General features: G+C 49.5%; 1 protein-coding gene across 5 annotated transcripts in view; it reads right to left on the bottom strand.

The window, feature by feature from the left end:
• Positions 1-11,757: 11,757 nt before the first annotated feature.
• Dido1 (death inducer-obliterator 1) overlaps positions 11,758-23,485 on the bottom strand; it is a 50,604-nt gene continuing 38,876 nt past the window's right edge. For all 5 annotated transcript variants that reach the window (XM_015478473.2, XM_015478503.2, XM_015478490.2 and 2 more), the window contains one exon: positions 11,758-16,499. In XM_015478473.2, the coding sequence (XP_015333959.1) occupies positions 13,255-16,499 (3,245 nt within the window). In that variant the 3' untranslated portion in view covers positions 11,758-13,254. The remainder of the gene's footprint in view (positions 16,500-23,485) is intronic.

The following is a 23,485-nucleotide window of genomic DNA, read 5'->3' as shown; positions in this document are numbered from 1 at the left end:
GGGTATAGGAATTAGGACTATTTAGATGGCCTGGGACCACTGCAGGTCTCTGAATCTTTGCGCTCATTGCAATCACAGTTTGGAATGGCCCCTTTTTTTTTTTTTAAACCGCTTCCCGGTTTTTTTTTTTTTTGTGGTACCAGGGATTGAACTCTGGGGCACTCGGCCACTGAGCCACAACCCCAATCCTATTTTGTATTTAATTTAGAGACAGGGGCTCATAGAGTTGCTTAGCATCTCGCCTTTGCTGAGGCTGGCTTTGAACTCGGATCCTCCTGCCTCAGCCTCCTGAGCCGCTGGGATTACAGGCGTGCCCACAGAGCCCGGCTTTTTTTTTTTTTTTTTTTTTAATAAATGTAACATTATACTACACTTGCAGTTTTATAATTTGCTTTTCTTTTTTTCCCACCTAACATATCCCCAGTGGGAAAATGATGGACTCCCAATAAAGGCTATCAGGACAACTGGTAACTCATTTTCAAAATTTTTAGATTATTCTTGTTTGTTTGCGGTACTGGGATTCAAACCCAAGGCCTCATGTACGCTAAGTACTTTACCACTGAGCTATATTACTCAGCCCTTTTTATTTTTTATTTTGAGACAAGGCCTTATTAACTTGCCCAGGCTGGCCTGGAACTTGTGATTCCCCTGCCTCAGTACCCACCAAATAGCTGGGATTAAAGGCATGTGCCAGTACTCATCCCCCTTAGTTTAGAGCATATACTTCACACCTAACATAAAAATTAGTTTCAGATGATTGCAGTAACAACTTTTTCAATCAGAATTATGAAATCATTAGCTATACAGCATGATATTTTAAATTCTTTGAAGCAGAAGATTGTAAGCATGACCACACATGCACAGACACGCCCTGGGGATCTTGTTACAAAGCAGATTCTGATTCTGGGTTGGACCCTTAACCCTGTGTTTTTAGCTGGTGCTGGTGTGCTCAAAAGAGGAAAAATTGGGCTGGGTTTGTGGCTCAAAGGTAGAGTACTTGCCTAGCATGTGTGAGGCCCCGGGTTCAATCCGCAGCCACACATATAAGTAAATAAAGGTATTATGTCCATCTACAACTAAAAATTTTTTTAAAAAAAAGAAGAGAAAAAAATCGAGGTCAGTTCCAATTTGGCTTTATTGGAAAAAAACACTACGGACTCCTACAGATTCTTTCTGTTTCTTGTTTTGGGATGGGAGTTTTGAAAGCTCTCTTATTTAGATATAAAACATGAGAACAATCTGGATTTACTGGGGCTTGCCTAGAAATAAAATATAGAGAAGGCTGGGGTTGTGGCTCATTGGCAGAGTGCTCGCCTAGCACGTGCAAAGCTCTAGGTTCGATCCTCAGCACCACATAGAAATAAATAAAATAAACGTATTGTGTCCAACTACAACTAAAAAATATATATTAAAACAATATATAAAGAGAATACTGAACATGCTTGTATAAACCCCAATATGGCTCTGCCTTTGGGAAGGTAGCCCTCTGGAGGTAAGAACCCTACTTGAGCTGGCCAAGGATTTGAGCAGAATACTAGGAAGCAGGGGAAAGACCCCTTTGGTCAAAAAGCATTCTCCTGCTCCCATATATGCAAGGGGGAAAAAAAAAAAGGTGGCAACCATGGATCATTGCTAAAATCTAACAGGGCCAATGAAGAAAGGAACCAACCTTCAAAGACAGGAAAACCAGGCTCTGGGTGGGGAGGTCATCTAGGTGGAGGCTCACAGTGGGTCAGAAAATCAGATTAGTGGCTCAGGACCAACTTTAAAATCAAAAGCCAAGCCAGGTGCAGTGGCCCATGCTTGTAATTCTAGTGACTCAGGAGGCTGAGGCAGGAGGATTGCATGTTTAAGACCAGCCTGGGCAACTTAGTGAGTCCCTGTCCCAAACAAAATGAAAAAAGTGCTGGGGGTGTTAGCTCAAGGGTAGAGCATGCCTGGGTTCAATCCCAAGTACCAGAAGGAAACAAAAAAGCAAAACCTCCAAGTGAACTGTGTGCAAGAGGACCAGTTCTGAGCAGGAAGATTCCGAATACGTGTGTGCACCCAGGTCACTGTGTACCTAATGCCTCTTGTGTTTCGCAGCTACCCACTGGTTGGATGTTGGAATAGTAGGAAGTCCCAGTTGTGGATGAAATCCAAGGTTGTAGGAAAGTTAGTTACAACAGAATGGCATGCTGACTTGCAAAAAGTGAACTCCTGACCTCCTGACCCTAAAAAGACGTGCCTCTCCTCTTCCGTCACAATATACTTCTTCCCACGCACTTTGGGAAAATGCCCACTTCCATGTCTTAGAAGAGGAAAAGTCAGGATGGAGCTGGAACATCAGATGTTGGCCAAAAGCAAGGCTACTTTTGAAGACACCAAGGGACGAGGACTCCCAATGGCCAGAAATGAGGCAATTTGCTCCCCAAAAAGAAAATAATCAGGTGCTTGTGAAAGATCAGGGTCTATATTAATTCACAAAAGAGACAAATATGATCCCTAGCAAAACCTCTGTAAAGGATAACTACAGGTTCTGTCTCTCTGAAGTGGGAACGACCCCAAGATTAGGAAAAAACCAAAGGAACATGCCGCCGTAAGAGCAGAGTGGTGAATAATAGACACAGAGCAGTCCAAGCTGAATTAGCCCAAGGCAGGAAAAGAGAAAACCCCTCTGAGAGGTGACCCTTGAGCCCCAGGGCATATGTTCACATGACAGATAACAAGGTGTCGCCAAGTCTTAAAGGTGTCCAGTAACATCGACCACCAGACCAAACCATCCCAGTGATTCCACAGTGGGTCATGGAATGTCAGCCATGCAGAGCTGGAGTCATGAAAACTGAACTACTGCACAGGGTAACATATCAGGGTTCAAAAACAAAAACCAGTGAGGAAGACAGACTTGAAAGAACTGGGGAAATGGCAGCAGCAGTCACCCAAAATCACAGCGAGAGGAGAGCCAGGGAACAGAGCACCAGAGAGCTGCAGGATGACCCCTCACCACGGGGACTGCAGCCCTGGGGCCAGGGGGCCAGGAGGAGCACATTCCTAGAAGTAATGACTGACTACAAACCCACAGAGCCCAGAGGCTTGACAACCTCAAACAAGAAAAGGATGACTAGACTCCTAATCAAATTACTGAAAATTAGTGAAGAGCACTCAAGGGAACTAGCGAAAAAAGACGAGATGTTCAGAGGAAGTCAGGTACAGGTTGGGTTAGGCAGAACAGTGCAGGTGGGGACTCCTGGAGTGACATCTGGAGAGTGTGAAAGGAAGACCGCACCTTGTGTTCTATTCCCCGCAAGACATTTTTCAGGAACAAGGCAAAATAAATACTTTTTTGAACATGCAAAAACTAAGTGAGCCTGGGGTACAGCGCAGTGCTGAAGGGCTGCCGAGCACGCACAAGGCCCCCGGGTCCATGCCCAGCATGGCCTATCCCCAGCCCCTCATAGTCCATCCTAGTGGACTTGTACCCTGGACACGTCACGGAGGTCCTCCAGGACCAGGCAGGGCAGTGCTGGACAGGAATCTGGGTCTGCACAACAGAGCAAGGGGCTGGGAAAGTTACCATCACTCAGCACGGCCCTAAAGCCCCCTCTGAACTGACAGAGACCATGTGACCATGAACACAGGAGGCAGGAAAAACGGAGAAAATGGAACAAGGAACAACCAGGAAAAGTGGAGACTAAGTAGCTCGATGGAAGGTTTAAAATCCGCAAAATCACATAAAGTGTCAGTGGCATAAGTATGAAAAAGTAGGAATGACCAGAGGGGACCAGGGGCCGATGGCAGGACATCGACGAGAAGGGCAAGGAGAAGGAAAGTGAGAGGGTAGGAAAGGCACCCCAAGCTTGCACTGATACAGAAAACTGCAGGGATGGTATGATTTACCACAGTAGGTGTCACAGCCAAGCGCTCTATGCAAGATGAGGGTCATTTTGGTAATGCAGCAGGCCCGTTCATCCAGGTGGGGTGATGAACTCATTACTTTCTTCATTAGAATGCACTCAACTATGTGCAGTGGCCACCCCCATCATCCCAGCAACTGAGGAGGCTGAGGCAGGAGGATCCCAAACTCAAGGCCAGCCTCAGCAACTTAGCAAAGCCCTGTCTCAAAATAAAAATAAAAAAGGTCAAGGGTTTGGCCCAGTAAAGTGCAGTCAACCAGAAGTATGAGAGTATCGGGAGCAGGGAGAAGTGGACAACCCTCAGGGAGAGTTGGAGGTGCCAACATCCGTCTCAGTGGTGGATGGGACAAGCAGTAGCCAGCAGGCTTGGTGCTATTCCAATGATGCTCGTTTTGCGTAACATTTGAAATCCAACTAATGTAATTATTATATTAATAGATTAAAAAATAAAAGCCATGTGATTATCTAAAACATGGGGGACAATGTATTTGATAAACCTAACATCTGTTTCTGATCAAAACTTTGCAAATAAGGGCCAGATGTGGTGGTCACGCCTGTCATCCTAGTGGCTTAGGAGGCCAAGGTAGGAGGATCACATGTTCAAAGCCAACCTTAGCAATTTAGTGAGGCCCTAAACAACTTAGTGAGACCCTGTGTCTAAATAAAATATAAAAAGGGCTGGGGATGTAGCTCAGTAGCTGTTTCCCTGGTTCAATCCCTGATAGTGAGGCTGGGGGACTCTATACACAAGGAATGGAAGGTAGCACCCTCAACCTCGTAAAACACATGTAGGAAGTAACTGCTACCAATGTGGTCTTGAACTTCCAGTCTGCTGACTGTCTTTTACCCTCAAGGTTAGGCACAAAGCAAGGTAGCCACCATCACCACTTTCATTGGACATGGTACTGAAAGTTCTACTCAGTGAAACAAGGCAAGAGAAAGGAAAAGCATTAAGATTAGGGGGAAAAAAAAGTCTTTCCTTGCAAACAGCATGATGACCTATGTAGAAAATCATGTGAAATTGTAAAAAAAAGCAGGCTGGGGCTGGGGCTGGGGCTCAGTAGCAGAGTGCTTGCCTAGCATGTGTGAGGCACTGGGTTCGATCCTTAGAACTGCATCAAAATAAGCAAATAAAATAAAGGCATGCTGTCCATCTTCAACTATAAATTTTTTTAAAGAAAAAGCTAATAAGTTCAGGTTTTACATGTTCTATTCTTGAAGAATACAAGAACATGGAAATATCAATATATTTCTATGTGCTAACAATAATCATGTGGACACTGAAATTAAACACAATAACATTTACAATCATTCAAAAGTATGGTTTGGTATTAATCTAACAAAATGTGTTAGGACACACACACTGGAAGCTACAGAACACTCATAGGCAAAATCAAAGAAGATCTAATAATAGACACATGGATTGGAAAACCCATTCATCCAGGTAGTGGAACACTTTCCTCATTAGAATGCAAATAGATATGTAAATATAAATGTAAATATATAAAATCCCCCCCAAAGGATATACAGGTCTAATGAAATCCCTATCAAAATCTAGCAATATTTTGTTCTAGATATAGACATGATAGCAACAGCCAGATTCATTTTTTTTTAAATCCATGAACTGGACTTTATCAAAAGTAAAACCTTTTGCTCTGAGAAATGAGCCTATTAAGATAGTGAAAAGAAAACTCAGACTAGGAGAAAATATCTGCAAACCACATTTCTGACAAAGGACTCATATCTAGAATAAGTGACCATTATGGACTGAATAATCGCGGTTAAATGAGGTCATCAGGACGCATTCCCAATCCATCAGGACTGGTGTCCTTATAAAAGGAAGAGACACAGGGGAGGCGCGTGCAACCCTAGCAAAGCAATACTGTGTGATTTCGTTTATATTGAAACAAAGAACGCAGAGAGATGTGTGACACACAGGTGGTGGCCAGGGGTAGGCCCAGCAGGACGAGCATGGGGGACATCTCCGGGGTGATAGGCAGCTCTGTGAACCCACATGTGATAAACGGCATAGTCCCCATGTGAGACTGTGCTGTTGTTATGAAGATGTGAGCACTGGGGGAACGGGGAGAGGTGCATGGGACTCACTTCCTGTGAACCTATGGTACCTCCAAATTTTAAACTTTAAAAATTCAATTGCATTTTTATGAAGTAGCAAATTCCAAAATTGAATTCTTTAATATATATTTTTTAATTGTATATGACACAATACCTTTATTTTATTTATTTTTATGTGGTGCTGAGGATTGAACTCAGTGCCTCACATATGCTAGGCAAGTGCTCTACCATTGAGCCACCAGCCCAGCCCCCAAAACTGAATTTTTAAAATATGTCACTTACCATAAAGAATATGAAATTTGGGAGGCTGGGATTGTGGCTCAGTGGTATAGCACTTGCCTCGTACTTGTGAGGCCCTATGTTTGATCCTCAGCACCATATATAAATAGTCAAATAAAATAAAGGTATTGTGTCCATCTTCAACCAAAAAAAAAAAAAATCATGAAATTCAATCATGCATTGCCTAATGAAGGAGTATATTATGAGAAATGCATCAATAGGCAATTTTGTCCTTTTATGAACATCAGAGAGTGAAACCACACAGACCTACATGGAGGGGCGGGCTGGGGCTGGGGTTGGGGCTCAGCAGCAGAGCGCCCACCTAGCATGTGCGAGATGCTGGGTTCCATCATAAAAATAAATAAATAAAATAGGTGTTGTGTCCAACTACAACTAAAATATATTTATATAAAACCCTAAATGGTGCAGGTCAGCCCCTGTTTGTGGTCTTTTCATGCACTGAAGAGACACAGTAAACACAAGGTACGCCAGGCCTGCTGTCATTGTCACGCATTACTCTTCATTGTAAGTGTAAGGAGGACGCTCTAAAACAGTGGTAAGGCCCAGCACGCGGCACCCGTCCTAGCTGCCCAGGCGTCTCGGAGACAGGAATTGTCCAGCTCTGATATGATTCTTATGGAACCACCGCGACACATGCAGCCCATCACTGACTGCAATGACATTACACAGCACATGAGTGTACGTAAGGATGAATCTGACAAAAGATGTGAAAGACCTGTACGATGAAAACTACAAAATATTGTTGAGAGAAATAAAAAGATATACAAAGGTAGAGGTATACCATATTCATGGTTTCGAAAGTTTAATAGCATTAAGATGTCTGTTCTACCTGAAATAGATGTATTCAATTTCTTTGGGGTTTTTTGTTTGTTTTTTGGGTACCAGGGATTGAACTCAGAGGCACTCAGCCACTGAGCCACATCCCCAGCCCTATTTTGTATTTGATGTAGAGACAGGGTCTCACTGAGTTGCTTAGGGCTTCACTTTTGCTGAGGCTGGCTTTGAACTTGCGATCCTCCTGCCTCAGGCTCCTGAGCTGCAGGGATCATAGGTGTGTGGCACCATGTTCGACTGTGCCCAATTTCAACAAGACATTCGCAGTGTCTTAGTCTATTCAGGCTGCTATGACAAACAGGTTAAACTGAGCAACTTAGAAACAACAACACTTCGTTGCCTGCAGTTCCAGAGGAGGGGCATGGGCAGCCCACAGTCAAGGCTCCAGCAGGGTTGGCGTCTGGTGAGGGCCTGTCCCTGTGCTGCACCCTCCCTTGGCATAAGGGGTCCCAGTCCCCTCAGTAAGGGCACTGATCCCACATATGAGGGCAGAGCTCTCTTGGTCTCCCCTCCAGAGTCTCCACCTCGTAGTACCACCACTTAACCCACCAAGGGGATCTGGTGTAGACGTCTCTGTCTTTTGAAAGACACGGCCGACTGTACCAACAGGGTCTGGTCTGGTACCCGTGGCAGGTCGATGCAGTTGTGCTGCTGGTGGCTTATCTGTTGCTGCCCTCACTGGTGTGGAGCAGCAGCCAGCCCAGCAGCAACTCCCCCTGCTCCTTCAACCTGCGCCCAGTAGGTGGGCCCTGGAAGCGGGGGTGGTGTTCTGTGGGGCAGAGGCTTACTCTGGACCCAGCTTTGTCTTGCTTCCTGCAGCCCTTCTCTCAAAACCACAGTCCATGGGGTCACAGGATGCTGCATCCACCATGGTGGCACTCAGCAGAGCAGTGCTCTGACCTAGCAACCGTTAGGTGCAGGACAGGCTGAGTAAGCTGTCCGCAGGGCATGCCAAACAAAGTTAGCTGCAGGGTGACCTGGTCACTCAAACCCTCTGTCTGGCTCTTTATCACCTGTTTGCTTCAAGCCCAAACGCCCAAGCCCCCGCTCAAGGCTGAGCGCTTTGCCCCCCTGCTCAAGGCTGAACACTCAACCCCCTACTCAAGGCCGAACACGTAACCCCCCTTCTGTCAACAAGGCAGCTTGCAGACCAGAGACCTCATTAGATTTGGGCTATAAAAACTCCCTCCTGCCGGGCCCCTCTCTCTCTTGCTTTCTCTGTCTCTCTCTTGCGTGCGCTTCCTCTCTCTCTCTCTCTCTCTCTCTCTCTCTTTCTCTTTCTCTCTCTTCTCCTCTGTTGCACTGCTGCAATAAAGATCTCTTGGTTGCTCTGAGTGTTGTGGTCACTTTCCTTTCAGCAACCAACTGCAGAGCAAATCAAAGGCAGCCCTGCTCACGGAACTCACTGGATTTCCCACGTTCTCTGTCTTCCCCATGCAGTGAGTTTGATGACTTTGGAAGACCACGTGGCGGTCACGGTGAGTGGCGGGGCCTTGCTGGCCGAGGCAAGTCTCTGGGTGCTGCGGGTGCTCCCAGCCAGCAGCCAGCACAGCACTCCTCCTGCAGCCAGCACCCGTGGGCCTGGGGCCGAGGGGGTGGTGGAGGGCTCCTCTCACTACTTCTCTCTTGCATCTTAGTTCCAGGGGGAAGAGGTTTGCTGCAGAGGATGCAGGAACTGGCCACTGGGAGGTCCTTGTGCCAGTGGACGGGTGGCAAGGAAGGGGTCACTGAACTGGCGAGGGCGCCTGACTTTCAGGGGTAAGTTGGGTCCTCAGTAGAGGATGCAGGAGAGCCCCTGGGGATCTCTGAATACTCCCAGATCCTGTGAGTAAACTCAATAAAAACGGAAAATAATGCAGTCTGGTCTGGGCTGCTATGCCCCAAAGGTTGGGGCCACCTTCCAGGTGAGGAACCATGACCAGCTGAGGGGCCCTCGGGAGCAGAGGGTACAGGATAAGCGTGGTGGAACTTTTTGAGGAAGCAGGTCATCAGGCCTGTTCTGGAAGGGTGTTTGTCTTGGGTCCTTCCCTCCCGTCTCTGCCGACCGGCTGCAGTGCTCTGCTCCTCTGTGTGCTGCCACCATGACACTCTGCCTCGAGTCAGCCCAGAGACAGCAGGGCCAAGTGACCATGGGCTGAAGCCTCAAACTGAGCCTAATAAATCTGTCTCCTCTAAGTTGTTTATTTCAGGTATTTTTCACTGTGACGGAAAGCTAACACAGTACCCTTCCTTTGAGATTTAATTTATACACAGTAAAATTTCCCTTTCAGGGCACAGGACAGTAACTTCTAGCACATGCAGACTCACTTATCAACACCACAACCAAGGTGTTCAGCTGGGCACCATGGTTCACTACCGCAATCCCAGAGGCTCAAGAGGCTGAGATAGGAGAATCACAAATTCAAGGCCAGCCTCAGCCACTAAGTGAGGCTCTAAGCAACTTAGTGGAACCGTGTCTCAAAATAAAAAAAGAAAAGTGGTTGGGGATGTGGCTCAGTGGTTGAGTGCCCCTGGGTTCAATCCGCAGCACTAAAACAAACAAACCAACAAATAAATATTACAAGTAAAATTTAAAAATGTCCAAACTGTGTGCAGTGGTGCACCTTTCATCCCAGCGACTCAGGAGGCTGAGACAGGAGGATCACAAGTTCCAGGCCAGCCTGGGCAACTTCACGAGGTCCTGTCTCAAAGTAAGAAATATAAAAGGGATAGCCATATGTAGCTCAGAGAGTGCCCCTGGTTCTATCTCCAGTACTGGAGAAAAAGAGATGAACTTTTCAAAAGTGAAAAAATGTAAATTCTCCTCTTTTAAACAACTGATAATCAATTTATTAAAATAGCTGATATAGGCATCTGCAGTGGTGACTTCAGACTTCATTCCTGGATCAATACTGCTGGAAGCAATCTGCTCAGCAGCCTTAGGAAGGCTCAGCATGAGGTCTCTCTGGTCTTGATCCCAGAGCCTCAGCAGGCTTGTGAGGAGTCCCTTCACTCGGAAATTCTGCAATTCTAGTTCCAGGAAGCGCCACCTCTGGTTCCCCAGGTTTCTTGCAGCTCTGCTTGAGCTCTGCCTGCCTGACTCGCCCCTCAGCAAGAGAGGACATGGAGAGCCAGAGCGGGGGCAGGGGAACAGAGCCCCGCTGCACCCACAACCACAGGGATCCTGGAAAGACACTTCTGATGAGTACTTACTTGGTGCCTTCAGGAATTACTCAGGATGTGACAAATGAATGAAAATCCCAAGAAGTACGCAACTGAGTAAAAGGAAAAATCAGTTGCAGAGAGGGAAAGGGCCTGGGGGGAAACATCTGGAGCATCAGCAGGAGTTACTGCTGGGCTGGTTTTGGCCTTGTCCTCTGTTGCAAGTGTCCCAAAGGAGGCAGGTGCTGCTGTTGGAAGCAGGCATGGACCACTGCCCACCTGGCCCTTGCCACCTGCTGCAGGAGCCCATGCTCATGGTCTGGCTCCTTCTCTCCCCTTCTGTCAGGCCCCCCCCAGAGCTCAGCCACAACCAGGGTCCCGACTGCTGCCCCTCCCCAGGGCATGGCCACCGTTGTTGCTGATGCTGTGGGGTCAGTATGGCCAGGGGCCGGGTGTGCAGTGGAGAGGCAGGAAGGGTGCCCTGCCTCCTTGGCATTCCTCTCTGTTGACAGAGGCCCCAACCTTTGGGGTTTCCAAATGGCTTTTGCCATTTTCCCCAAAAGCTGCTTCTGCAGACATGCACACATCCAAGTGACCCTGTCTACCAGTGGTCAAGACTCTCGGGCCCCGGCATGTCTCTCTCATGTTGTGGGCAGGCTGGAGCTGGGCCTGTCAGTCGGGTTTCTGAAGCCCAGGGGAGCGCGGCACACCTGCCTGTACTGGGCAATGTTGGCTGACGGGCAAGGGCTGGGGCAGTGGGGCTGGTCCGGGAGGTTAAGGGTGTGCAGGAAGACCGCAGAGCCTGAGGCTGAACAGCCTGCAGGCCAGACGGGGCTCACGCACTCTGTAGTCGGGCTCTGTGCTGAGATGGCTTGGCAGAAATCTCGACTTTTCCTACTGGGCAGCCCCTTGGCTGTCCTGGGGTCATCTGGCCTTCCTGGAGTGAGGGGCCATCACAGAGGCAGTTCCCAGGGCCACAAAAGTGGCCTGCCAATGGCGTGGGGCTGCTGGCCAACACAGATGCCCTGGATTGCCCCTCCTTTTTGAGTCTGTTTTCAGATTTGCTGTTAGCACAGGGTACCACCAAATGCCCCACCAAGCAGGTGCTACAGGTGCTGCCTGCACTTTGGGTCTTGCCCTGGAACGTCCCCAGGGTGCTTAGCCGAGCTGTTGGATGCCCGTGCCTGCTGAGCACGTTACCAGCAGATGACATCTGTGGGCAGGGCCATGGGCAAGCACTCAGGCCAACTGCCCAGCCAGCTGTTTTTTGGCCATTGTGGAGGCCATAGCTGCTTTAATAGGGAGCCATGGGCCAGGACTGGGCTTGGGGGGAAACTCCTACCCAAGCAGTACCCGCTCCGACAGACCACGGGCCTTAAGCCCTTGCAGAGGCCTCAACTAACTCCAGTAACTGCCTGCTTTATGAGCAGGGCCAGCAACAGGCGGAGGGAGGGCCCAGATCCGCTGAGGGGGCCTGGGGGCCAAGGCCAAGTGAAGACCCCGAGACAAGAACTTTCCGTAGATGTTTATTCTACTTCAAGTAACAAAACCTATGAAGTCCTGTGTTTTAATATACAGTGATATAACACTCTGCAATACAAAATACAATTTACAGAAATTTCTATCAAGTAAACCTAAAGAAACACACTTGATTTTTACATTTGTGTATTTAAATTAGAAAAATTTGCTTTATATGTAAAAAAACCCCTTCACATCCTATTAGATGTTGGAACTTGACATCTACTTCAATGTAATTTAACCTACTGACACTTGGTTCATAAACATCTCAGACTGCTAAGTTCTTGATGTTTTCTCAACTTAAAAATTTGTGCTATAAAGTGAAAAATCTGTAGTGATGTACAATGGAATAAAAGACTCCAAAGAACAAATGGAAGTCTCTAATTTTATATCTGCAAAAGTAAGCTTATGAAAATATAAAAAGAATTATCAAACTGTATCTGTACAGTCGAACAGGCTGCCAGGCTCCTCCACTGCCCACTGAGCGCTGCCCAGAAGCGCCTGACGAGCAGCACCACACTGCATTCCGGGGCAGAAACCCTGTCTTGCTTGACGAAGAGCCATTCTTCTGCTCCCTTCATGCAAAGACCCTCCATTCCAGTAACAAACTTCCAAATTGACACCTGACTCATGGCAGCTGGGCCCCAGCGCACGTTCCTGGGATCTTGGGATATGAGAGTGCTGCTCAGAGGCAGAATTTGATACCGCATTCCTGATTGTGCATATCCAAGGGACCCCCACCCCCTTACGTATACTTAATTGGTTTATTTTTTCTTTCTTTAGGCTGGTAAAACGTAAACATTTTTCATTAAATTGTTATTTAAAATGCAACAATTTCTGCTAGGATAGATGCTGCTTTTAATTACGTTTTTTGAAAAAAAAAAAACTTAAAAGGTGATATATAAAAACTGAGAAAAACTAAGAAACATGTTTGGCTTCTGGGTTTAAACTTGAAACTCAATCCCTTTATGACTAAAGAAAGATGTATTTGCAAGTTCTGGGCTTCTCGACTCCCCAGGGGAGCTGCTAAGACTGTCCTCCACAACCCACCCTCAGCTGCCAGACAGCAGCGGAGGGCCCTGTGCACAGCCTGGGAAAGGGAGACCGACGAGACGCCAGCTAAGGTATGGCTCTAAGGTCCACTGAAATTCCCTTAAAATTTACAAGTCGAGTTATTGGAAAAGATAACTTTATAATCTGAAAAAGCAATATGCTTTTGTAGACACCTTCCCATTTATCTAAGTTAAATGGAAATATTAAGAGTTCTTAGGTTTTTTAAAAAAGCATCAGAATTGTAAAGATGTGAAATCTTGTTAAGAAACCATTATACACAAAATTACAGTAATTTTTGAAGTCCAGAATATTCTATCCTGCATCAAGTTCATAGCTATTTCAAAAACTGTTTGCTCGATACATTTTATGAACTTGGCTTTTAAAAAGGATTTCTGCCAGGCCCACATGTGCCTGTGCTGCCCAGCCTGGGGGCAGGGCCCTAGGCCTGAGCAGAAGTGCCATCTGTGTCGGGGGCCCTGGTGGCCTCGGGCTTTGCGTCCCGGGAGCTCTCTGTGCTCTTGCTGCGATCTTTGCGGTCCCGGCCTCGCTCACGCAGCTCCCGGTCTTTGTCACGGGCCCTGTCTCGGTCGCGGTCCCTGCTCCGGGACCTGTCTCGGTCCCGCCTGCGGTCCCGGTCCCGGTTTCGGCTCCGCTCCCGGCTCCGGTCCCACTCCCTGGCTCGCTCGGCCTCTCTCTCCTTGTCCCTGTTGGTGCCCCTCTCGCGGCTCTTGTCCCACTCCCGGCTGCAGTCTTTCTCCCGGTGTCTCTCCCACTCGCGGCTCCTCTCCCAGTCTCTCTCCCGACTCCAGTTTCTGCCTCGCTCCCGCTCCCGCCTCCGGTCCTCAAAGGCGCGGCCCGGCCGACTCTCTTGCACTTGGGCTTCTGGCTCATCTGGTGTTTTTTCTTTGGGCCCAGATTCAAACCGCTCTCTCTGCCTCGCTTCAAAAGTCTGGTTCCTATACTCATGGCCTTTGCCCTCGCGGAACTCAGACACCCACTGGCCCTCGGCCTCAGGGCCCGGTCCTGATGCTGTACTGGAGGGCACAGCTGTGGTGGGACCTGCCTCGTCCCACCTGTCCTTCCTGAGCTGCGGGGGGTGGCTCGGGAGCTCCAGCAGGGGTCTGGGGGGTGGCTTCATCGCTTGCGGGGACGGGCCTTGGAAGTGAAACCGGGTAGGTGTCTGTTCATTTTTTTCAGTAAAGGGAGCAGAGCCCCTTGGTCCCCCAAATGGCAGAGGTGCTGGTGCCCTCTGATTTGCAAACCTGGGTGGGGAGTTCACCCTCTGCTCTTCAAACTGCTGAGGCTGAATGCCTCTGGGGCCTGGCATGAAACTCGGTGCCTGGCCTCTGGGGCCTTCAAACTGACTGGGGTGGGGGCCCCGGGCAGTTTCAAACTGGCTGGGATGGGGCCCTCTTGGGCCCACAAAGTGGCCAGGGGGTGGTCCCCTCTGACCTCCAAACTGAGCAGGTGGGGGGCCTCCTCGGGGTCCTTTCAGCTGAGTCAGTAGAGGCCGCCTCTGACCTCCAAACTGGAAAGGCGGGGCACCCCTGCCCACCATGAACTGGGCCTGCTCGGGTCCTTCACACTGGGCAGGGGCGCCAGCTGTGTCACTGTACGGGGCCTCCTGGAACTCTCTTTTCTCCCCAGGGAGGTCTTTGCGCTCTTCAAATTGTACTGGGGCTCCTCCTCTGGGCCCACCAAGGTAGGAGGGTGGGGGGCCCCTGGTGTCCCCGTAAGGAGGTGGCCCATGCTGCCCTGAGAATAAGGAAGGGATGGGACCCTTTTGGACTCCAAATCTGGTGGGTGGAGGTCCCCTTGGACCATCACTGTTAGGAACTACATTCTCCTCTGAAAATGGAGGGACTGGCCCCCTTGGTCCTGGGAAGCTTGGGCCATGAAGTCCTGACATCCCAAAAGTGCGAGGTGCAGGTTCGCGCTGTCCAGGAAACTGGGGCGGAGGGGCCCCTGCTTTCTGCCCAGGTGGGGGGAATAGGGCACTGGGCTGTGGCTCTCTGCCTGCCTCCGAGTCACCTGCTGGGGTGTCGCTCTTCCCAGCAGGTTGGGCGTTTCTTGGGTCCTCAAAAGGGGAGGAGCCGAGAGGCTTTTCCTGAGGCGTAAACACTGGCCCTGAGAAAGGCTCTCTCCCTCCTGAGGGGTTAAAACTCTGCAGCTCGTTCTGTGGAGGGAAGCCAGGCTGAAAGGCTGTGCTCGGGGGTGTGGGCAACAGCACTCTCCGGGCAGGTCTGGCCACGCTGTCTGCAGCTGCCTGGGGATGGACACTCTCTAGGGCCTGCTGCACAGAGTTGCCAGGGTGCTCACGCCTCTGGCCATCCTGCTCAGGTAACAGAGCAGCGCTTGTTTCCCCCCCCGCCCATGAAGCAGCTGATGGCTCCTTTGCTTCCTGGGTGGGCACAGGCACCTGGCCAGCTGGAGGCGCTTCCCTGGGGGGCAGGGTGCCCGGTGGGACTCGCAGGCCTCCCGCTGGGGCCCTGGGGAGGGCTGCACTCTCACAGTTCTCAGCAGCCAGCCGCCTGGCCTGCCGCGGATCTCGGCTCTGCCTGGCCTCGGAGCTCTGGCTTGCCCCAGAGGCTCCCTGGCTCTGGTCTGGGACCTGCTGCTCCTGTGGGAACAGCTCGGCCTTGCCCAGGGAAGACTTGGGAGGTGGCGACATCAGTGCATCTGAAACAGAGAAGTGGGCCATGGAGACCCCGACGGCCGCCCTCTGCTGCCTCAGCGCCTCTTCCTGCTCCTCCAGCTGCCTCTTCTGCTCCTCAATTTGTTTGTTCAGTTCTTCCAACATCCGCTGTTGTTCAACCAAGGAGGGAGCGGGGCCGGCGGTGGAGAACTCCACAGGCCTCTCTGCAGAGCTGCTTCTCACATCCATGCACATTCTGTTGGGAAGGTCGTCAATGGTCACCTTGGCTTCTTCCAAAATTGTTTCATCTTCGGGGTCATAGGCCACCTCTTCCCTCTCTGCTGTGTCAGGAGCTTTTTCCCCGTCATGGTGACCCCCTCGCTCGGCCAGGGGGACGTCAAAGGCTCGCTCTGGGTCGTACTCTTCCTCCGGGTCATAGGGCCTGTCATCTTCTTCCTCCTCCAAGGCCTTATCTTTTGAGAACTGACCAAACTGCTGAACAATTGGATCTAACAAAGGAGCTGCTGTCACTCCGTCCTCGCCTTTGGCTCTGGGATCCTGCTGGACAGCCTGAGACGGCCCAGCAGACTCTTTCACTGGGGGCTCAAATGATTTCTTCTTTCCAAAGAGAGTCTGCAGGATGTGCTCCAGGGGCGAAGCTGTTTTTGCAGTGGATGAAGTGACAGGGGAGGCTGCCCTGGGAGCTGCCGCCGCCGCTGCAGGTGCTGAGGTGCTGCTGGTGGCTCCTGGCTTGAGGGATGACAATATTTTCAACACTGGGGGTTCTGGAAGAGGGGGTGGGGGTGGAGGGGACCCAGGGGGTGTGGTGCTGATAGCCGTGTCTGCAGAGTAGAGTTGGTACTTGGGGGCTTTCTTCTCGGGTTGTGGGGCTGCAGTTACCCTGGGGTAGATGGAAACATCCATTTCTTCTTGCTGAAGTCGGGCTCGCTTCTCATCCATCTTGTCTAGCTCTCCGGCATTTGAAGGACGTTTTATTTTTTGACAGATTACTAACCCAAGGATCATATTTGGACGTGGGGACTCAAGACCTGAAAAACAAAATATTCGTATAAACTTTAGAATCTAAATCCAGCTTTCATCCTTCAATGACAAAGTGTATTAAGGTTTTTTGGGGGGGCATGTTTATTAGCTAGAAGAGCTTCTGTGACAAAATAAAACCAAGATTTTTTGATTATTATGGCAAAATACCAGCAGCTTTAGTCCCTGAACACACCAGTGTGCCTGCCTGGTCCTGACAGCTGCTGTCCTAAAGGGAAGAGCGATTAACTCACTAGTCACAAATTACAGACCCAGAGCCCAACTCCTGAGCACATTCATCCCATTTTCAGAACTCAGCTCCATTTTAAAAAGTCTGATGCTATAGCATCCAGAGGGAGGTGGTGGAAAGGCCCTCTGCAAGCTTCTGCTGGCTGAGCCACAGGGACCCAGAGGTCCCTGGATGAACACCAAAGCTTTGCTGTGCTTTTGCTTGCCCCTGCTGCATGTCAGAATCACCCTTTGTCTTTAGTGTATGAGGTGAACTCAAAGGCTACACATGCTAGCAGTAAATGTCAGGGGACCAATTCAACTCCATTAATAATGACCAGCGAAGCACAAGCTATCAATGAGATCCTTAGTCTCTGGTGTCAGGTTTGCAATTAGTGAGAAAAATGAAGTTACATGAAATGGCTGATTACCTTAGAGTTAGAACAGAACCCAGTGAGCATCAGTGTGTCAAGGAGTACCTGGTGCTCAAGAGAAGCACCCAAGCAGCCAGCTCTGGGCTCCGTGGGGAGAAAACAAGTCCATGGCACAGTGTTTCTAAAAAGAGTTATTTCTTGAAAAGGGGTCATTCCAAAAATTAAGTTGTGGTAACTTAACTTAGATCAGAAATGCTAAGGGCTGGGGCTGTAGCTCAGTGGTAGATGCTTGCTTAGCATGTGAGGCACTGGGTTCATTTATCAGCACCATATAAGAATAAATAAAATAAAGGTATTGTGTTCATCTACAACTGAAAAAAAAAAAAAAGAAATGCTGGGCTGAGGTTGTGGTTCAGTGGCAGAGCACTTGCTTAGCACATGCGGGGCCCTGGGTTCGATCCTCAGCACCACATAAAAATAAATAAACAAAACAAAGGTATTTGGCCATCTACAACTGAAAAAAAAAAAAAGCTAATATTCTAGTAAACACCCCTCCCTGACATAAAAAGTCAAGAATAACAAAAAGAGGAACAAAAAGTCCAAGTCATAAGACAGTAACTTATGAGGGAAATAACACACAAAGGGCAAAATGTTGTTTCATAAACATATTTAAAATTAATCTATTTGTATATTTGATTTATCTATCTAATATTACTGAGATACACGAGAGGTATTCATTGTATTTTTCTTATAATTAAAACCAGTACCAAAGATTCTTATTTTTGTGATTTTACAGACAACCATAAATCATTTCAAGTAGCTGTTTTTGAATACATAATATGCTGTTCTCATGGGAGTTAGCAGCTTTCTAAGTCCCAGGAAGGAGGTCCACCAGCAGGCTGAGCACAAGGGGATGCCTCTCCTTCCTCCCAGGCCGAGAGCCTCCTGCCTCCCTGGCTGGTGTGCAAGAGCTGGGGGCCACAACTGAAACCAGTCCTGGACCTTTCCACCATCCTTTCACCAGAGAAATGGCCCAGTGGGCATCAGAAGAGACAGGCAGAAGGGACAGAAACCGGAAAGTCAGGAAGGACACAATGAACATCACACTCAATTTTCTACAGTCAGCAAATGTGAAGGGCAATCTTCACATTTCCTATGAAAATGAAGTAAAGATACCTCAACTTGAAATAGTACTATTTTCACCATAATTGCCATTAATTTACTGAATATAACATACTGGAATCCATGGTGTTGGGATAGGTTCAACTGTTAAACTGGCTATCACGGCCTTTCTGTATCTTGTTGAGGCTGGGGGTATAGCTCCGGAGTAGTGATTGCCTAGCACATGCAAGATGCTAGGTTCAATCCCCAGCACCCTGGTGTCAGGGGAGGGTTGCCTGCTGAGCACCTGCGGAGCATTTCCCTGGAGCAGCTCTGCAAGGCGGGCTCACTCTGGAACCTGACACCAAGAGCACAGGTGGGAACGGGATCTGCAAGCTGTGAGGGTGAGGGTCCTTTGTGCGGAGAAGTGGAGGAGGTCAGCTCAGTGCTGACTCCTTGTCCTCAACATGGAGGGGCTACGCTACCTCACCGTGGGAAAGTCCAAGTTCTAAAAAAGGGCCTGTAGTACAGATCAAGTCTCAGGTCAATAAAGGGTGTGTGATGGGCACATCACCACTCCGACTAAAGCCTGGAGGGCTCAACAGACTTGCACCAGATTGACCTCTGCTGCCACAGTCCTCCCAGTGAACTGAGTACTATTTGTGCTGGTTGTGCGCAGCAGGCATCTCCAGGTTGCTATTGACCAGCTACCAATACTCTAAAACACTGTCAACTCCTGACCATCCTATTTGCCCACCATCGAGGCCAATCAAGCTTCACAGAGGTCAGTGTGCACTCAGTTTCCCTCTCATCTCCTCCAGGAATCAATTTAAATCCAAACGGGGCTGTCCCAAGATGCTGACTCCTCTTCTGAAACAGACCACCTCACCACCTGCCTTGTGTCTGGCTGCTGCTACGGACACATGGACATCTGACATTCAGCTAGCCCTGGGAAGCAGCTCCTGCCTGGGTAAGAATGCATGCATTCACTTTGGGCCTGGAAACAGGCTCACTGATGGAGAAAAGGCACACCCCTAATTTGAATTTAACTGTGCTCTACTGATAAGGGTCCCAAGCCTCCAGCTGTGCCCCATGCACGAGGACCAGCTCTCTTCAGCCTGCCCCACCCTAGTAGCTGCCATGTTAAGGGGTGGGGTGTGTCCAGAGAAGCAGTGGCCACCAAGATGCTTACCCACCCACCTCCCCCAGGAGGGCTATTGTGGGATATGCAATTCATACGGTAGGTAATAACAAGCAGTTAGGTGGTGGGATGCTGATACCAGCTGCAGTTGAAACATGCTGTCTTCCATTTCTACAAAGGTCAAGGGTGCTAATGCACCGGGGCCAACGTTTTCTTTCACAGTGTAGCACATTGAAATCAAGCACTTTGTGTGTCTCCAGTGTATTGTCAAGGTGCAAGGGTCTAGCCTCAGATACAGTGGTATCAGACCTCACCGACAGGAGAGAAAGGCAAACCAAGGACAAGTGTGTGGTTGAAAAGTGTGTGCCAATTAATCTCCTTAGACAAGACCAAAACCAGGACCCGCCTCCAGGTGTGTCAGCAATGGGGACTGTGAGATGATGTGGCTGTGCCTCCACAGGTGCTGGGCAGCAGCACTTCTGTGACTGCCCCCACGTTGTCCCTGATGTGTCACAGGTTGGTGCTGTTTTGTTATAGAAAACTACCTGAAAGCTGACTCCTGCTAACCCCACAGCTATCAAAATGACAGTCATCCTTAATCTACCTGGCACGTTCAACTATTCATTACTTACAATGAAAACCCTGTCATGGGTCTGAATCTGCCAAAACACATGTTGGAATAGCAATTGTGTGGAAGTTAATAAATGACAGTTCTCAGACATGGCTTGGATAGAGACCTGGCGGACTTCGGGGAAACACTGAACTCTTCCTGACCGAGAGTGTGCATGCACACTCAGAACCTCCTCCTCTTTTCCACTCTGAATCCCTAAAGCTGATAGGAAGCCTCTGGGCCATGCGTGTTTCAGGCAAGAGGAGGTGCTGCTGTCCATCTTCTTCCAGGTGCTTGGGTGTGGGCGACGCCCTGGAGCAGCACTAGCCCACATGCCCTCTGCTGCTCAACTAACTGCCTGGTAAGCCCCTGGGAGCTGCCTGCATGGACAAGTAGCAAAGGTGGACCTACATCAGGTGGCCAGGAGCTACCAAACAGTTCCAAGTCAAACAAACAATGACCAGTTTCCATGAAATATTTTTATTGATTTAGAAAGAGAAAGCAGTACATTCCATTCAATACTGCACATGACTTTGATTACAATTTCTGTGCAAAGCCACTGATACAAACACATGAAAACTAAAGAACTGCTTACCTGCCAATGTTTCAAGGCATAGAACTTCCCTGCTAAATGAGACGCAGTAAATTACAAAAAAGATATGGTGGAGTTTGCTGCTCCTCCAATGCTTCCCTGTGGACAGGGAAGGTGGCTCAGGGAGGACTGTACCAGCCTATGGTGGGCTGGGCTACACAGCAGGCACCGCATCAAGACCAAGCCAGGTTCTCTGACCTGGTGGTGGCCCTGGTGAGTACCATGGGGACATCCTGGTTTCAGGCCCAGCACTGCCAGGGCCACACAGATGAGCAAGATGAACTTCCCTTGACTAGTTTTGCTCCTGTTACTGAGACCCAGACCTGCACTGTGACTCCAAGTCCTCCCAAAAAGTCCTGCAGAGCTAATGTCCAAGTGGAGAGGGCGCACAGATGGATTAAGCGTCCTGGGCATTCCAGCTACAAGACCACCCATATCTTTGTGGAGAGGATCATTAAAATGCACCAGGACAAAAGTGTCCTACAGAAAGCGAGCGGGCTCTGGGCATGCACTGAGCTCCCATGGTCTGTATGTGGTTGAGCCCCATGAGAGCAGCTCCATAGGGGACCAAATGCTGGATGGCGGGCCAGCCGGAGCCTTGGTACCTCTGGGGTCTCAGCTTGCTTTCCAAGTGTGAAAAGCAAAGCTTGTGAGGGACCTCCAGTGATTCTCTGTGGTGTAAACTGGGGCAGAGGGACAAGTGGGTCACTTTCCTGCAATCAACTCACTTCCCCACCCACTTCATGCCATCTGAGCATACTGGGCACAGGACTGACCATCTGCTCACACTACCCCTTCTGCAGAGAGCAGCTCAATGCTGGGGTGCCACAGTCTCCTTCAGGCCTAGGCTTCATATGCTGCACAGACCGTGGAAGGGCGGCAACCATGATACTGAGCAAGGATCTGGGGCAAGGGGGCCTGTGGAGACCCCAGCCTCAACACTTCCTAGGCAAGGGATGGCAGGAAGTGCAGGGACCACTGTTTGCCATATGGCAGATGTTCAGACGGGACTGTGGGTCTGCTGGGGAGACACTGTCACCAGATTCACATGGGGTCTAAACTTTCAAAGGCTTCTGCAGAGACTAGACTTGGTGAGGACAGGGACACTGAGGCCAGAGTCGTCCTCCTGCTAGGCCTTCCACACACACTGAACCACAGACCAGGACACACATACACACACACACACACACACACACACACCCCTACTTCTAGAAAATGCCAAGCCAAGCCGTCTGCATAGGGCCAGGTCCAACAAGCCCAGCCCAGGCCAAGGTGCTGCTGCCCATGTGCAGACGCCACACACACGCAGACACACACGCGTGCTGACAGTGGGCCAGAGAATGGAGAGCAGATTGTCAAAGCCCGTGGGCTAAAGTCTTCACAAGTTAACAGGCAACACTTCATTGGTTACTTTTCTAAAACTCTCCTTTCTATTTCAACAGAACACAGTTGTTCTTTATTGTGGATGGACATCTGCCTATCTTTTCGAGTGTCCCCTCCAGGCAATGTCATGCAGTGGTGAGTGTGATATCCACTGAGTCACTGAGCGGAGAGGCTGGGTGCTCGGCACCCAGTCACATTCAGTGGAGGACCCCTCCTGCCCCTATGTCGTGGAAGTGCTCTCCTACAGCACTGCACCATGTGAGTGGCTGCTGCAGCTCACGATGGAGGCGCTGCTTGCTTTTCTGGTGGCCTCCCTTGACCCTTTCACTGTCTGCTATTGGACCCTCCTTTAATTCCTGTGCTTGGTAGGGACTATTGAGAGCCCCATGTATCCCAGCCCACACTAACTCCAGGTGGCTCCACATCCCTGGTAATCAGTCCTCATCTGGCACTGCCAAGCTGGAGATGAGGCAGAGTGCAAATAAAGGTGGAACCTTCATTTTTTAGCAAAGGATCCAACTCACATTTCTCTAATAAAAAAGGCTTGTGGCAGCACAGCTCTGCATCACAGAGAGTCACATGGACTCCAACTCCCACACTTGCAACTGACTGGATGCTCTCCATAGGTGTCTGAGGGTCAGCTTCTGGATCTTCACTCCCAGGAGGACTGGACACCTCTTCCCCCTGGTCACGATGGCACTGGCCAGTGCTCTTCACATGGCTGCCACCAATCACCTTCAGGGCTCTTTCTGCCACCCAGGTCATATTTCTTTACCCAAGTAGGATTTGACAGGACATGCTAAAGCACTCAGCTTTTAAAACATGCTTGGCATTAAAATGACTTCATGTACTCTGCCAGTTAAATTTTACTCTGGAATTACTGATACTAATCAATACCTTTATGGGCATATAATTCCAGAAAGCAGGTCCAGGCTGAGCCCAAGCTGGGACTAGGGGCAGCTCACTGGGAAGAGCCGTGCTTGGGCAATGACTCTGGCCCCAGGACCCAGCTACCTCGGGCACATGGGTTGAGTGTGCCACCTGGATTGAGCAGCAAGAGCACTGTTCCAAGGCCTGGATGGCACAAGGAGGCAGGGTCTAGACTGCAGCTGGAAGTGCTCCTGGCATCCAGTGGCTGCCTCTACAACAAAGCACTCAAAGAGCCATTGAGCATGCGACAGGCACATCAATTTTAGGTAAGACCAGCCTCAGGGGACTTCGTAGTCCAAATGTGGGCACCTGGTGACACTCCCCTTCTTCAAAGGGACTAAGAAGAACTGGACACTACTGGACCAGCCCCCGCTTTAGAATAAACCTCATCTTGGAACAAACCTGGAACACTTTCCAGGTTAATTTATAAATAATCCTTTAGATACCACATTTTCTAAGGAAGGAGTAAGCACAAAGCAGTTCACCAAGGATGAAAGCACTTATTAAAATTACAGGAGTATTCACTGGGAGGAATGTTCTTGCACATTAATGCTAACCGCCACACCCCAGGAATCATCCCTTTGGAGAATCCATACTGATTACTCCAGAGGTGAGCAGCAGTGACGAGCCTCAGGGGT

Source organism: Marmota marmota, unplaced genomic scaffold (genome assembly GCF_001458135.2).
Source record: "Marmota marmota marmota unplaced genomic scaffold, marMar, whole genome shotgun sequence".
Lineage (NCBI taxonomy): Eukaryota > Metazoa > Chordata > Mammalia > Rodentia > Sciuridae > Marmota > Marmota marmota.
Note: the sequence above shows the minus strand (reverse complement) of the source record. Positions and strands in the feature narration are given on the sequence as shown.